The sequence below is a fragment of the Marmota marmota genome, unplaced genomic scaffold, assembly GCF_001458135.2.
Source record: "Marmota marmota marmota unplaced genomic scaffold, marMar, whole genome shotgun sequence".
NCBI classification, from domain to species: Eukaryota; Metazoa; Chordata; class Mammalia; order Rodentia; family Sciuridae; genus Marmota; species Marmota marmota.
The window spans coordinates 1,577,358-1,590,966 of record NW_025999891.1 but is presented as its reverse complement, the minus strand read 5'-3'; the positions used below and the strand labels follow the sequence as shown (position 1 = coordinate 1,590,966).

At 51.7% G+C, this 13,609-nt stretch overlaps 2 protein-coding genes across 5 annotated transcripts; both read right to left on the bottom strand.

The window, feature by feature from the left end:
- Positions 1-35: 35 nt before the first annotated feature.
- Positions 36-9,792, bottom strand: Scarf1 (scavenger receptor class F member 1). Its single transcript, XM_048792660.1, has 11 exons — positions 9,342-9,792; positions 8,960-9,021; positions 8,619-8,720; positions 6,978-7,501; positions 5,862-5,989; positions 5,356-5,484; positions 3,869-3,963; positions 3,329-3,449; positions 2,283-2,404; positions 2,056-2,202; positions 36-1,424 (listed from the first exon to the last, which is right to left on the bottom strand). Exons 1-11 carry the CDS (start codon positions 9,557-9,559, stop codon positions 481-483), a joined length of 2,592 nt encoding a protein of 863 aa, XP_048648617.1. The 5' UTR covers positions 9,560-9,792; the 3' UTR covers positions 36-480.
- A 113-nt stretch (positions 9,793-9,905) lies between these two features.
- LOC107155208 (Rab interacting lysosomal protein) lies at positions 9,906-13,545 on the bottom strand. Of its 4 annotated transcripts, XM_015501020.2 has the most exons (9): positions 13,017-13,545; positions 12,851-12,944; positions 12,655-12,761; positions 12,385-12,570; positions 11,954-12,099; positions 11,405-11,527; positions 10,655-10,738; positions 10,298-10,394; positions 10,186-10,266 (listed from the first exon to the last, which is right to left on the bottom strand). In XM_015501020.2, exons 1-9 carry the CDS (start codon positions 13,242-13,244, stop codon positions 10,186-10,188), a joined length of 1,146 nt encoding a protein of 381 aa, XP_015356506.1. In that variant the 5' UTR covers positions 13,245-13,545. The 4 variants fall into 4 exon arrangements, with proteins under 4 accessions (XP_048649169.1, XP_015356505.1, XP_015356504.1 ...); XM_048793212.1 differs by having other exon boundaries at positions 9,906-10,394; positions 11,409-11,527; positions 13,017-13,534; XM_015501019.2 differs by having other exon boundaries at positions 9,906-10,394; positions 12,851-12,938; positions 13,017-13,525.
- Positions 13,546-13,609: the final 64 nt, after the last annotated feature.

Here is a 13,609-nt window from a genome sequence, read left to right as displayed (position 1 = left end):
AAAAAAAAAAAAAAAAAAAAAAAAGCTACGCTGTATACCCTTATTTCTAAATTGCTCTTTACATACTTAGTATAGCACAAATATTTTATCCTTGTACACGATTTTTCTAAGAAATATTTGTTTAGTCTATCTTCATCATCAAACATTTAGTTTGTTTCCAATTCCAGAACAATGTTTTGCAAATGAAGGAAATAATAATCCTTTGGGGCAGAATTTAGAACAACAGAGAAAAAGTCCCTGTAGCCATCTCTTCCCCCTTCCTGACCCCATCCGGCAGGGTCTCTGCCCAGGCTTCCAGCATTGCCAGGGCGCAGAGCCAACTGGCCTCTAACTCTGGCCTTCTCCAAGGCAGAGGCTCTACTGCTCTGGCTCTGGATCATTTTCCATCACAAAGTATAATCTGATCCATGAGTAGTTCTGGTGCCCCCTCCCTGCCCTTCCGCCCATCCACAGTCTTTTAGTTCCCCAAATTCAGGGTCCTTAGGACTCTGGTGGCCCAGACACAAGTACAACATTCTCATACAAGGGCTCCTCCTGCCCTTCCTCTTCTGCCTGCTTTTGGAGATCTTGTTCTGGGGGGCTGTTCCCAATGACTGGCTCCTGGGCCCTCCCTGAGCTCTCAATGCCATCCCCTACCCCTCTCGACACTTCCTCTGATCTAACTCCTATAGACTCCATGGTACAAATGAGTTTGGCATTGGGAGCTAAGCCAAGGCTCTGACTGGCAGAGCCAGAGGACAGCCCAGGGTTGCCCTTGTTCTGACCCCGGGCCCGGCGTGGTGGCTTAGCAATAGCACCAGGCCTCTGACTGGCAGAACCAGAGGCCAGCCCAGGGCTATTCTTGTTCTGACCCAGGGCTCGGCGTGGAGGCTTAGGGATGGCAGTCTTGACCTTAGCTTCTGCCTGACCTTTCCAGAAATTACCAAAATGCCGAAAGATAGACAAGACAGGACCCTCAGATCTCTGGGGCGTCCCTGCCAGCATGTAGATTGTGGCCACAGGATCTGAGGTCTCCTTGACACCACTGTCAATGGCTTCCACACACTCAGCTGCTGTCTGGTCTTCAAGGTAGTACTGGTGGTCAATGGCAGAATCTCCAGGGCTGGCAGTAGCAGGAGCAGCCTCATCTGTGTTTCCTTGCTCCAGAGTTACGGACTCCTTGGCTTCCTGACCTTCAGGACCTGGTTGGGCCCCCCTGGAGAGCCTTTTGGGTTTTCGGAATGGGCTGGAGAGTTCTCCTGAGCTTCGGCAACTCTGTGACGCAAACTTGGTGCCTTCAGCAAAGGAAACTGATGGCCGCTTGGCCCGCGCTAGGCTGGAGGTGCGTGGAATAGCAAATGGTGTGGAAGTATCCTCTGGGGGAGGGAAGGGGCCACCAGCCAGGCTGGCCTCTGCTGACTCTGCATGGGTTACCGGGACCATCCCTGGCAAAGGAGACAGAAGAGCTTGCTGCAGTTAGGCTGGCCACCCCAGTTCATCCCGCCTACAGCTCAGCATCTTCTGGGAAGCCTCAAAAATGGCGCAAGGAAAGGAGGGAAGATGCAGAGAGGCAGGAAGGGGCCAATTCAGCAGACACTGCTACTTCACTATTCTACCACCCCTTCCCGCTCTGAATCACTAGTACACTCCAGTCAAGCTGAAACTTGCAATGCCACAGAGCCACATCCCTCTCCCTCAGGGCCATCATAAACGTTGTTCCCTTTACTTGAAACACCATCCCAATTGTAACTTTCACTTTACTAACTCCAGCTAACCCTGCCAGACAACACAGCTGTCACCAACACAGACGTGTTCCCTGATGCCAGTCGGCCCAGACGTGGCTAGATTATGAGCCCACCCTAGTGTATCCCCCATCGAAGCATCTATCACTCTGTCCTATAAGTGTCTGATTACTGCCTACCAGACTACAGGCTTGCTGAAAATAATCTATTTTATTCTCTACTGTGTCCCCAGAGCCAGGATCAATAACTATCATAGAATGGGAAGTAGATCCAAGTTTATATGTTTGCTGGAGGGAAGAGCTGCTCAGGGGTTCATTGGGCTGTTGGGGGCTACCTTCTTGGGGTGGCACACAGTAGGCAGGAACTTCGTCCTCTACTCCAGACTCAGGATCAGAAGAGAAGGAGTCATCTGAGGCCCAGCCAGCAGAGGGTGGCTCGATGAAGCTGTGGTTGAAGGGGACCTCTGGGTCATGGTGAGAGACTGTAGGAAATACAGATCAGCACAGAGCCTGATGGGAATCTTTGTCCCATCCCAGTACCCCATCCTCAGTCCTCACTTACCTGTCACCCAGGGAAGTTTGTGTCTGCTGAGGGAACCACAGGACAGGGCAGAGCCTAGACTGGTCAGCGCCCCCCAGACCTGCTGCTTCATCCTGGACAAGGCAGCACCATCTCTCACAGGCCTAAGCAGTGGAGTAGGAAGGGTGGTCAGTGCACAAAACACAAAGTGACCTGTGTTACCTTGGCAGGGTATGACGGCGGCTACATCTACTTCAATGGCTCTGTATCAATTATAGAATAAAATCTTAACTACCGAGCCCAAGGTCTGAATCACAGAAAACAGCATGGCTCTTGAGTCACAGAGACCTGGGTAACAACTCTGGCTCATACTTCATTCCCTGTAAAATGGGGACAACAATCTTATATCAGAGTTTTTCTCAGGACGCATAGTATTTGGCAGTGGTTTTCCAAAATGTAGCTCTTTGTTATTGTCATCCTAGTTGAACCCCAGTAAGCCTGTCCTTGTCCCTATGCTTCTCTGCTCCCAAGCAGTCATACTACTCCACCTGTCAACATTGGTCTGATGGCCTTTGTACATGTCCTCATTTTCCTGGGAGGGGCTTCTTCCCCACCCCAGGGCTCTCTGCCATGGGGCAAGGACAACAGGATCTGCTTATCTGTGGATGCCCAATAGCACACAGGACACACTCAAGGATCAGGCCATGAGAGAACTGGACAGAATCCAGAGAGCCTGTTGGGGGCTGTGTGTGTGCCGTGACTAGCTGGGTCACCTATGGCCTCAGTGACCTCTATGAATTGAGGATGATAATCCTCCTGCCCCCACATTTCCTGTTCCAAACCTCCATACTTTTGAGTCTCCAAGAGGTTATGAGGCATGAGGACGTTCTGTGAAGAACAGAGCTACCTTTGAGCAACACTCCCCTGTGGCAACCCCACTGGCCCATTCCTTCCTCCCTTCTGTCTCTTAGAAAGCCATATTCTCCGTTGAACCACCAACTGTCTCCACTACCTCTGATCTAAGCACTGACAAGGCCAGCCCTTCCACACCCTGGAAAGGAAACCAGATGGGACCGGCCAGTGTTCACCTGTCCTTGGGGTCCAACCGAGTGGTCCAGCGGTAGCAGGCCCAGCAGGCAATGCCCAGGAGGAGCAGCAGCAGAGGGACCAGGATGCCAGTAGTGAGGATGGCATCCTTACTGTAAGGGCCTGGGGAAGCAAGAGATGGTCAAACACTCAGGAATTTCTGCTCTCCCATGCATGATGCCTCATGTTTAGCTCTGAGTTGCCACTTCCCCAGAGTCTTCTATTTATGGGTACCTCTCTCTCTTCCAGCCAGCCTTTGCTGGTCTGTCCCCTCCTGACGGTCCAGGCCCCATTCTAAAAATTCTTATCCTGATTTTCTTGTACTCTGCCATTCCAGAGTCCAAGCCAGCCCACTCATTTCCTGGATCTACCCTGGTTTCTCCTGGGGTCCCAGAGCATCCATACAGATTCCAAGAACAGGAATGTCTCTGAAGCAGGCTCAGGTTTGCTAGCAAGTGGGGCTCCTGGAGTTTATGGAAATGCTGAGATATTCCCTGTTTACTGCAGCACCTCGCATCCTCCCTGCACTCTCCCCAACTCACAGGCCCCTGAGACAGGGTGGCAGAGTCCCTCTGTACATTGGCAGGGAATAGAGCAGTTGTTTCCATGGAAGCCAGATGGGCAGGAACTGTTGCAGCTGTGGGGTAACAAGGAGGGGCAGGCTGAAGGCTGGGTGAAAAGGGATGGAGGTGAGCAGGAGAGAGGGAAGGCAGATTTCTGAGTACTATACCCACCCCCTGCCATTTCCCTGGATGATACCCAAGAATCTCACTTCTGAGTCACATTCTAATTGCCTCTGGCAGTGGAAGGAACCCTCAGGCTTGAAGCTGCCCAGCTATTGGCAGGCCAATGTACAACACTCTGGACAGGGTCTACCTCTGACTATCCTCAGCCCCTTAGCCACCCAGAACTAATGTGAAATAAGCAAGATGCCAGTGGCATTCAGGGAGGTGCCATCAAGATATGGAGGTGTGTTCAAGCCTGGCCTTGACCCTAACTTTCCAAGCCTTGGACCTTTCCATTATAAAATGAGGTCTCTTCTATTTGACATTACAAGCTGTCTCATAAGTGAAAACCTGATTGGAGACACTGTTTTCCATCTGAAGACCTTAGGGAAATGACAATGGGTCTAGAGCCTATCCCTAAGTAAGGTTACATCCAATTAGGGAGTAAGTCCTTTTTTTATTCTTTCTTTTAAATTATTTTTCTTTCATTTTTTTCCCCCTAAGGTCTCAGATTGAAAATCTGAGGGCTAAGGATGTGGCTTAAGTGGTAGCGCGCTTGCCTAGCATGTGTGAGGCACTGGGTTCGATTCTCAGCACCACGTAAAAAATAAAATAAAGATATGGTGTCCATCTAAAACTAAAAAATAAATATTAAAAAGAAAAGAAAGAAAACTTGAGATCCTCTGGATGTGGTAGCACATGTCTGTAATCCCAGCAGCTCTGGAGGGTGAGCCAGAAGAACTGTCTAAAGCTAGCCTCAACAATTTAGCAAGGCCCTAAGCAAGTCAGCAAGATGCTGTCTATAAATAAAAATAAACAGAAGAGCTGGGGATGTTGCTCAGTGGTTAAGTGCCCCTCGGTTCAATCCCTAGTAACAAAAAAACAACAACAACAAAAAGAAAACTTGAGATCATGCACTGTTACACCCTGCCTGACACTGGTCAAGCTCCTCAGTAACAGGTTCTGTTAGATATTAGTCAGCTATGACTAGAATTCACTCTCTAAAGCATACACTATTAAAACCCCTAATTATTAGCTGCTTCACTATCCTGTACACATGACTTAGTGGGCTGCTGGTTGTTTTTCTTTCCTTTTTTTTTTAATCTTATTTATTTCTTTTTTTAGTCCTTTTAGATTTGGTATTATGACTTTCCTCAGATGATATGACCTCATAACCGGAGGACTAACTTCTGAGTTATGAAAATGGTAGACAGGTATCTGAGAGGTGGAAAGCCCCAGGAAAGAAAGTTTTGGAACCATTACTCAGTCCCAGTACCCTCCTGCCCACAGGGCTCAGTCCTTACCTGGTCCCCCAATAGCCAGCACTGCAGACACATTCTCCTGTTACAGCATCACAGGAGCCCTGAATACAGGTGGGGCAGGTAGAGCCACAGCCCTCCCCAAAGGTGCCCATTGGGCAGGAGTCTTCACACCTGAGGGGAGACAAGACTCAGAGATGGGGAGGGTAGAGCAGGTCTGCCCCCATAGTGGGGACCCTACCCACCTTCCCCATGCTCCAGGACTCAGAAACCCAACTGGCCACTCCTCAGCAGTGAAGCTCAGGTGTAAACAGGGCCTTGAACCTAGAACCAAACCAGTAGGTGACAGACTACAAATTCCTAGAGGGAAAAGGGGAAGGAAACCCCAAGGGGTAAGGAAGTTAGAAGAGCGTGCATCCCAGGACTCCCTCAAAACTCTTCTTTGACCCTCAGTTTTACCAGGAGGTAGCCCCAAGGGCTGACTGTGTGTTGGGGAAGGTAAGGATCCTACAGAAAAGTCTAGTCCACCCTCAGTAGGGTGGCGTCCTCACCTGGGCCCCAGCCAGCCAGGGTCACCTAAAGCTATAGTACAGCCAGGACACCAAGTTACCACTCTACCCTCCACCTGCTTTCTGCCCAGCTTTCCTTTTCTCTTCCTTTCCCCTTTCTCTCTCCCACACTATGCCATCCCTGAGATCAGGGCTCAGTGGTTTATCTTCTATCCCACAACATGAAAATGTAAAAAAGTCAATTATAGACTGCATGCAGTGCAGTGTGCTTGTAAGGCTACTTCAGTGCCTGGAACAGAAGGACCACTTTAGCCCAGGAATTCAAGGTAAGTCTGGGAATAAAGCAAGACCAACCTTAAAAAAAAAAAAAAAAAAATCAGGGACTGGGGTTGTGGCTCAGTTGTAGAGCACTTGCTCACATGCGTGAGGCACTGGGATTGATCTTCAGCACCACAAAAAATAAATAAGATAAAGATATTGTGTCCATCTACAACTAAATAAATATATACATGACTAATGAATGATTATGACTGTTTTAACTACTGTACTTTCAAGTTTACCTTATCTAAATTTTTCATTGATGCTTATCAGTAACTTGAAGTTTCTCCCTCCAGATTCTTAATTATCTGGGATGATAGACTTGGGTCAGATCCATTATCAAAAGGGAAGAAAGGAGTTTATAAAACCAGTCTAACCAATCTTGACTAGCATTTAGAAAAAGAAAAAAGGAAAACACTACAGTACATGTGTATGTATAAATATAAGAATGTATTGTCTAGTTATTTTTATTTCCGTTATAAAATGTGCTACATGTGTCGTGTGGGATGTAGTTTCTTGTTCTTGAGCTGATCAATAATTGAAAGCCACTGAGTCTTAAAGGGCCATTCTTTTGAATCCTGATTCTTTTTCTAAGTATGGCTTGCTAGTATTATATCTTTAACTAATTGGATGAAAGGAGTGGGAGGGCTCAACCCAGGGGTATCAAGGGGTTTCTTCTTCTTTCCTCCCTGTCTTGTGTATTTTGGGGGGATAGCACTAGGATCCCCACTCCGTGTCTAGCACTTCTCACTGGGTACCTGCCTCTTCCTGCTCTTCTTGCTCTTCCTGCTCACTCCCCCTGACCTGGGTCCTCCCTGGTGCTCCTTGGAGGGGGGCTCACCTTTTTCTGCACTGCACCCCGTAGCTACCAGGAGCACAGGGCAGCTCACAGCGCGCGCCGTGGAAGCCAGGAGGGCAAGAGCACTGACCGGAGGTGGCACTGCAGAGGCCACGCACGCACTGACACTTCTGACGGCACTCGGAATCCCACCAGCCAGGCTGGCAGATGCAGCGGCCCGAAAGCTGCTCGCAAGGGGAGCCATTGCAGGAGCAGCGGAAGCTGCAACGGCGGCCCCACCAGCCCGAGTGGCAGAGACAGGCTCCTGTGGTCTGGTCGCACTGTGATGTAGAACTGCACTGGCATTGGCGGCGGCACGTGGATGACCACCAGCCCCGATTGCAGTGGCACACACCCGTCTCAGGGTCGCAACGGCCGTGGGAGCTACAGGCACACGTGAACTCACAGCGGCTGCCCCAGCGGTCCGCTTGGCACTGGCACTTGCCGGTGGCTGGGTCGCACTGGCCGTGTGGGTGGCAGGGGCAAGTCTCACGGCAGTCGGGGCCCCAGTACTGGCTTGGGCAGCCTGCAGGGTTGCAGGGAACGGAAATCGGCTCAGGGCCAGGCACAGATCCTTGTCCTGTCCTTTCCTCAAAGCAGAGGGGTCCAGCCAACCCTCCAAGTAAGACAAGGACAGACCCTGGAACATGTGGCAACCTGTCCTCCTGGAGCATAGCTCACTTCCTGCTCCAGACTCTGAATTACAAAAACCCTTAGCCTGGGGCTGGGTTGTGGCTCAGAGGTAGAGTGTTTGCCTAGCACGAGTGAGGCACTGGGTTCATCCTCAGCACCACATAAAAATAAATAAATAAAATAAAGGTATTATGTCCATCTATAACTAAATGAAAAAAATTAAAACAAACAAACAAACAAAAAACCCTTAGCCTGGGCCCAGCCTCCCACTTGATGTTCTAGAGCACACTCAGAGATCTTGAGTGAAAAGGGGGTGTTCCCAGAGTCACACATAGGTGGGTGGGGGCTTTATTCACAAACCCCTGTTGAGCTTCCCACCCAGGGATTCCTGGGGCCTACCTTCAGGGTATGGGTCCACCAACCCCCTTTCTATCCCCCTCTTCTGCCAGAGAGGGCAGAGAGCCTGGTTTGGAGTCTCCTGCCCTCCACCCATATATAAGGTATCTGTGGGGGAGACTAAATTACACAGTTAACAGGGATCACAGGCATTTTCTCTAAGAAGTTAAAAACGAGGCAAAGGTCCCAAGTGGGCAGGGCTTTGTGAATATAGAGAAAAAACAGATGACTCAGGGCATCTACCAGGGGTACATCACTTCTGTAAGTGGGCCTTAATTTCCTCAAACTTGAAACTTGGGGGAATGGGAAGGCCGAGGCAGGAGGATGATGAATTCAAAGCCAGCCTTAGCAACTTAGTGAGGCCCTAAGCAACTCAGCAAGACCCTGTCTCTAAATATAATATAAAAAAGGGCTGGGGATGTGGCTCAGTGGTTAAGCTCCCCTGGGTTTAATCCTTGGTACCAAACAAACAAACAAACAAACAAATAAATGACTTGTGGGGATTCTGGCCCTGCTGTTCTAAGGTTACATTTCCATCTGTTCTGCCATGCCCCTCCCTCCCCCACCCACCACCTAGTTCTGCCCAGTAACTTCATCCTGCAGTTGAGACTCACGGGAGCTGCACTGGGCCCCGAAGAATCCAGGTTTGCATCGGCAGAGGCCTGGTTTCACACATATCTCGTCTTTCTGGCAGGCATCCAGTCCCTCACAGATAGCTGAAAAACATCCCACCCAGGTCTGAAAGTCTGGGGCACACACAACCAGGGGACACCCTCTCCCTTTTACCCACTTCAGGGGCTTTGCTCCCTTAAAAGCCACCCTCATAAGGCTGGGGATGTGTGTCACAGGATGAACCCTGATTTTAGGGCTCTGGAGAGGAAAGAGTAGGAAGAAAGGGTTGTCACTGGGTGATATCTCCCATCTCCTTGGCTGGGGGTCCAGCCTGGCTACTCACGAATGGTGCATTCTCGATCTTTCTGCCTCCAACCTGGGCAGCACTGCAGCTCAGCAGAGGGGCTGTGGGGCAGAAAGGGGTCAGCTGGTGGCAATGCAGCCCCACAGGGTGAATCACTGGCTCCAGCTGAGGTGTGGTAATCTGCCTCAGACCACCAGGGAGATCTACCCCGCTGTGCCTGTCCACTCCGGTCTCCTTCCTTGGCCTTAATAACACCTGCCCTGACTATCCACTATTTGCCAGATCATTCCTCAAAACCCTTCCCTTTAATGCCAAGACCTCTTCCTCTACATCCTCATTCTCAGAAATGCCTCAATTTTTCATTCTCAGAAATGCCCCAATAATTCAGGCATCATCCCCATCAGTCTTCCCCAAGACCCACCTGCTGCCCATGCAGACGTGTTGCCCATTGGGATCCAGCTCAGACCCCTGGATCCCTGCAGTCCAGAGCAGCAAAAGTAGGAACAGCAGCCCCAGCCCCATGGCGGCCAATAAAGTGGGAGGGCTTGAGTTAATCTGGCTCCCACAGCTCCCAACCCCCTCCCTGCTTCCTCCCAAGGCTTTTCCTGAGGAAACCAGGCCGGAGGGGTGGACTGACATGATGCTCCGCCCTGAAAGGGCCCCACGGGTACTAGGAAGGCCATACACTCAGAAACGAAAGGGAAAGAAAGGCTGATGGTAAGAACTGAGTGGGTTTATGGGTCTTAATCTGGAGGCAGGAAGGAAAAACAAAGGCCTATGTCCTTGGATACAGAGAACAGGCAAGGGGGTGGGCATGGCTTTCCATTAGACCGTACTCCCAAAGTGAAGCCAGAGCTGAGAGAAGTCTTCCATCCAGCGACCAACCAAGAAGGAAACCCCATGAGGAAACCTCTGGCTGCCCCTGCTCCTGGAGGCTTGGGAGGTGGGACGGCCCACTAACAGACAGACATGGAGAAGTTTTGGGTATTGTGGGCAGATGCTTTATTACATTAGCTGTACAAATCCTCAGACAGGTAGATAAACAGTCCTCTGTCTCCTGAATGGGGAAACTGGAACTTGGAGAAGAAATACCTTTGCACAGATAGCCCAAGGCTTGGTGAAGGAAAGTCAGGAAGGTAAGCAGGCTGAGCTCCCTGTCATGGTGAGCACAGGCAGGACAGGAGATGAGCACCAGAGAGGGCTGTGAAGGTAGGAGCCCTATCCTCATTTGAGCTCACACATTCACCCACTGCCAGACCCCAAAGTCAGGCCTCTGGGGCAGCTGAGGCCCTCAGACCAAGATGTTTATCAAAAGCAGAGCAGCGCCAGTCAGGAGTTGGGGGCTGGAGGGGTGCCCACAGGCTCCAAGTGAGGTTGCTGTGGGGCCTCCTCTTCTTCCCCTAGTTCACCGGGAGTGGTATTGCTGGTCTTAGCTTCTGAGGCCTCTGCTTCACTGTGATACCATGAGCCAAAGCTGGAGGGAGAGCCAGGAGGTACTTTGAGCCAGAAAGCCAGAGAAGTCAAGGATATGGGATGAGGGCAGGGAGTGGTGGGAAAGGAGATACAGAGGGGAAAAAGGGCAGTGTGTGGTCATGGGGAGCTGAATGGGGTCAGGTCAGGAGGGAGGGTTTGTTGGAGCTCAGGACAGCAGGGTGAGAGGCAGTGGAAAAGGAAAGGAAAAAAACAGGACTCCTCCTTCACCTCCCCTCCTGCCCTTCCCTTCCCTCAACATACAAACTCTGTATTCTGGACTCAGAGGGTGGGGGATCATCTCCTTTATTGCTGGAGAGCTGGAGCCAGGAGCCATCCTCATCATCACTAAGACAGAGGAAAGAGAAGATGTGAGGGCTACATATTGAGGCCCTGAGGGACAACAGGAGTTCAGCTCATGTGGAGCTTTTTGAATGGCCTCCAGGAGCACCAGGGAAGGACAGAAGGACTTCAGGGTTCCCAGCTGGAGTGAAGGAGGCACAGGATATCTTGAGGCTTTTACTTTATAGCCTGGCAGGTAACAGGCCCCTGGCAAAGCTGCAGGCCGAGACCCATTCCTCTAACAGATAGACCCAGTCAAGGCAGGAAACTGAAAACTGAGTGTGGAGAAGCAGCATTAGCAGGTTTCTTCAGCAGATGTATACAACAGGGCAGGTGGGAGCAGTGTGATCCAGAAAGACGATAGCAAGTGGGACTGTGGGCTCAGGGTGTGATCAGGCCAAGTCAGCAGGCCCAAGGAGTGACCTAATCATAGCTGCAGGCTTAGCAGGACAGACTAGACAGCAGGCTTAGGGATAAGGAGGCCAGGTTAGATGGTCCAAGAAGTGACTAGATGAGATTGATATAAGGGTGACCAGGCTGGGTCAGCAGGCTCAGCTAGGTGACCACTAGGTCAGCAAATGCTAAGAGGTGGCTATCTAGGTCATCAGGCTCAGCAAAACTTGGGAGGGAGAGAGGAAAGGCTGGATCGGGGAAATGGAGGCAGGATCCTACCTACTCTCTGCTTCCTCTGGTGTCCCTAACATCTTGGCCTTGATCTTCTTTCGCTGTTTCCTGACAGCCACCTTCATGGCTTCAAGCAGAAGCCCAGGGACCCTGTGGTCTGTGAGCAGTTCCCTATAGGAGAGAGGGAGTGGCAGGGAGAAAGCAGTGAGGATGCCAACTGTAGGTTCCAGTCCAATTACCCATTTGCCTTTTTCTTCCTGAAATACTGCTTTGCACTGCTAACATTTCTCAGATCTTCTTATAGGTGGCCTGCTTCCTAGGAATACTTCCCTACTTGCTGCTGCTGCTGTTGTGACCCTTTGCGCTTGCTCGCTCGCTCTCTCTCTCTCTCTCTCTCTCTCTCTCTCTCACACACACACACACACACACGTTTGGATGAAGTTCCAGGACAGCAGGAACTATTTAATTCATGTCCTCCCAGTACCCAAGCAGAGCCTGGCATATGTCACAGTGGATATATCAGTGAATAAAGAATTAGTGGGTGACTTGAGGCCCAAGGTAAGTAAGTAGAGGCACCTCCTCTTCCTAGCCTCTTACCGCTGGAAATAGGCCAACTCCTCCTTGAGCAGAAACACATTGGTTTTGAGCTCATTCCGCTCTTGAAGGATCTGCTCAACCTCCTCCCTGCTGAAGCCACACTGCCCTGCCTCCGGAGGATGTTCTGGCTGCGGTGGGGTATGCGTCTGTGAAAGGGCAGACATGATTGAGGAGGGCAGCCTCCATTATCCTTGCTACCTAAACCCTAATACTATCACAGGAAGGCTAGGGAAAGTGACTGGAAGACTTTGGGGGCAAGTGTGCAACAGTAGAGGGCGGCACTGCTGCAGCTGAGTGGGTCTTAGGTGCAAATCTATGTGTCACTTTCCAACGGATTTGCTATGCAGCCTGGAACAACAACTTGCCCAGTGCTTAATAAGTGCCAGACTGTGTGGGTCTGAGTTGGGTCCCTACCTTCCTCCTGCACTCACCGGGTCCTCAGGAGTCACTGGATCAAGCTCAGGCCTCTGCTCTTCAGCTCGCTTGCCAGGGCCTTGCAGTGGTAGCTCATGCTCCCTCTTGCGGTCCTGTGCAGCCCGCAGCTGGGCTTGCACGGCGGCCAGCTTGTGTCGCAGCTCTGCATTTACCAGCAGGAGGCGCTGCAGCTGCTCCTGCAACTGGGGGTGGAGCGAGAAGAGAGCTGACGGGCGGGGCGCCAAGGCCCGCCTGAGCCCCGCCCCACGCCTACCGACCGCACTCACAGCTTCCATCTCCTGGCTACATTGCAGAAGGTCGCGGTTATAAGCACGGAGCTCGTCCCGCTGTTTGTCCGTCACCTCCTTGAGCTGCTGCAGTAGCGCGTGCTCCTCTGAAGAAGGCGTGTTAGTGGCGGCCTACAGGAGCTGAGGCCCCAACTAGTCCCCAGCCCACCCTGGTCCCGGCGGGGCCTGGGCTTACCCTGCGGTCCCGAGCGTAGTTCCCTGCGGAGGTGCTCATTCTCCTGCCTCAACCGCCGTAACTCCAGTTCGGCCTGCTGGGCAGACACCTGCAGCTGGGGATGTACAGGCTGGGATTAGAGCCTGCCATCCCTACGGTGGGGTAAGCAGAGCGAGGAGTGACTCACCGAGTCCAGGGCGGGCCCAACAGCAGCCTTTTCCAGGAACTCCAGTGCCCGCACCACAAGCGGCACCAGCCCAGCCGCTGCCTCTGGGCCAAAACGACGCGCCAGCTCTTGCAGCTCAGTGCCCAGGGCCCCCGCTAGATGGTATACGAGCTCAGCTGCTGTCGCAGACCCCGAGGCTATTTGAGGTATCCAGCTGGGTGGCCCAGGCGCTGCACTCCTGGGCTCCATTTTCCCCCCAGAAGACCTAGGGCACCCCAGGCCTCAACTAGGACCGGAAAATGCCAAACAGTTCTGTCCCAGGAAGTTTAGGAATGTAAAGGGCGGGGTAGAAGTGACAAGGGAGGAGCAACAAGGGGTAAAGGACTGGGAAAGGGACATGGTGCACCCTGTCCCTGTCCCATTCAACCCCCAAGGTCACAGGGAACTGAATCACCATTTCCCAGGCAGGTGTCCAAAAGCAGAGGCCCAGTGTTGTTAGTGGTCATTGTAGGCAGGCCCTCCCCCTAGCACCCAGTCCAGGCTCCACCCCTGTGCCCAAGTCCAGAAGTGGACTTGGCTGCTAAGCACTCCAGGAAAGAAGTGAGACTGAAGGC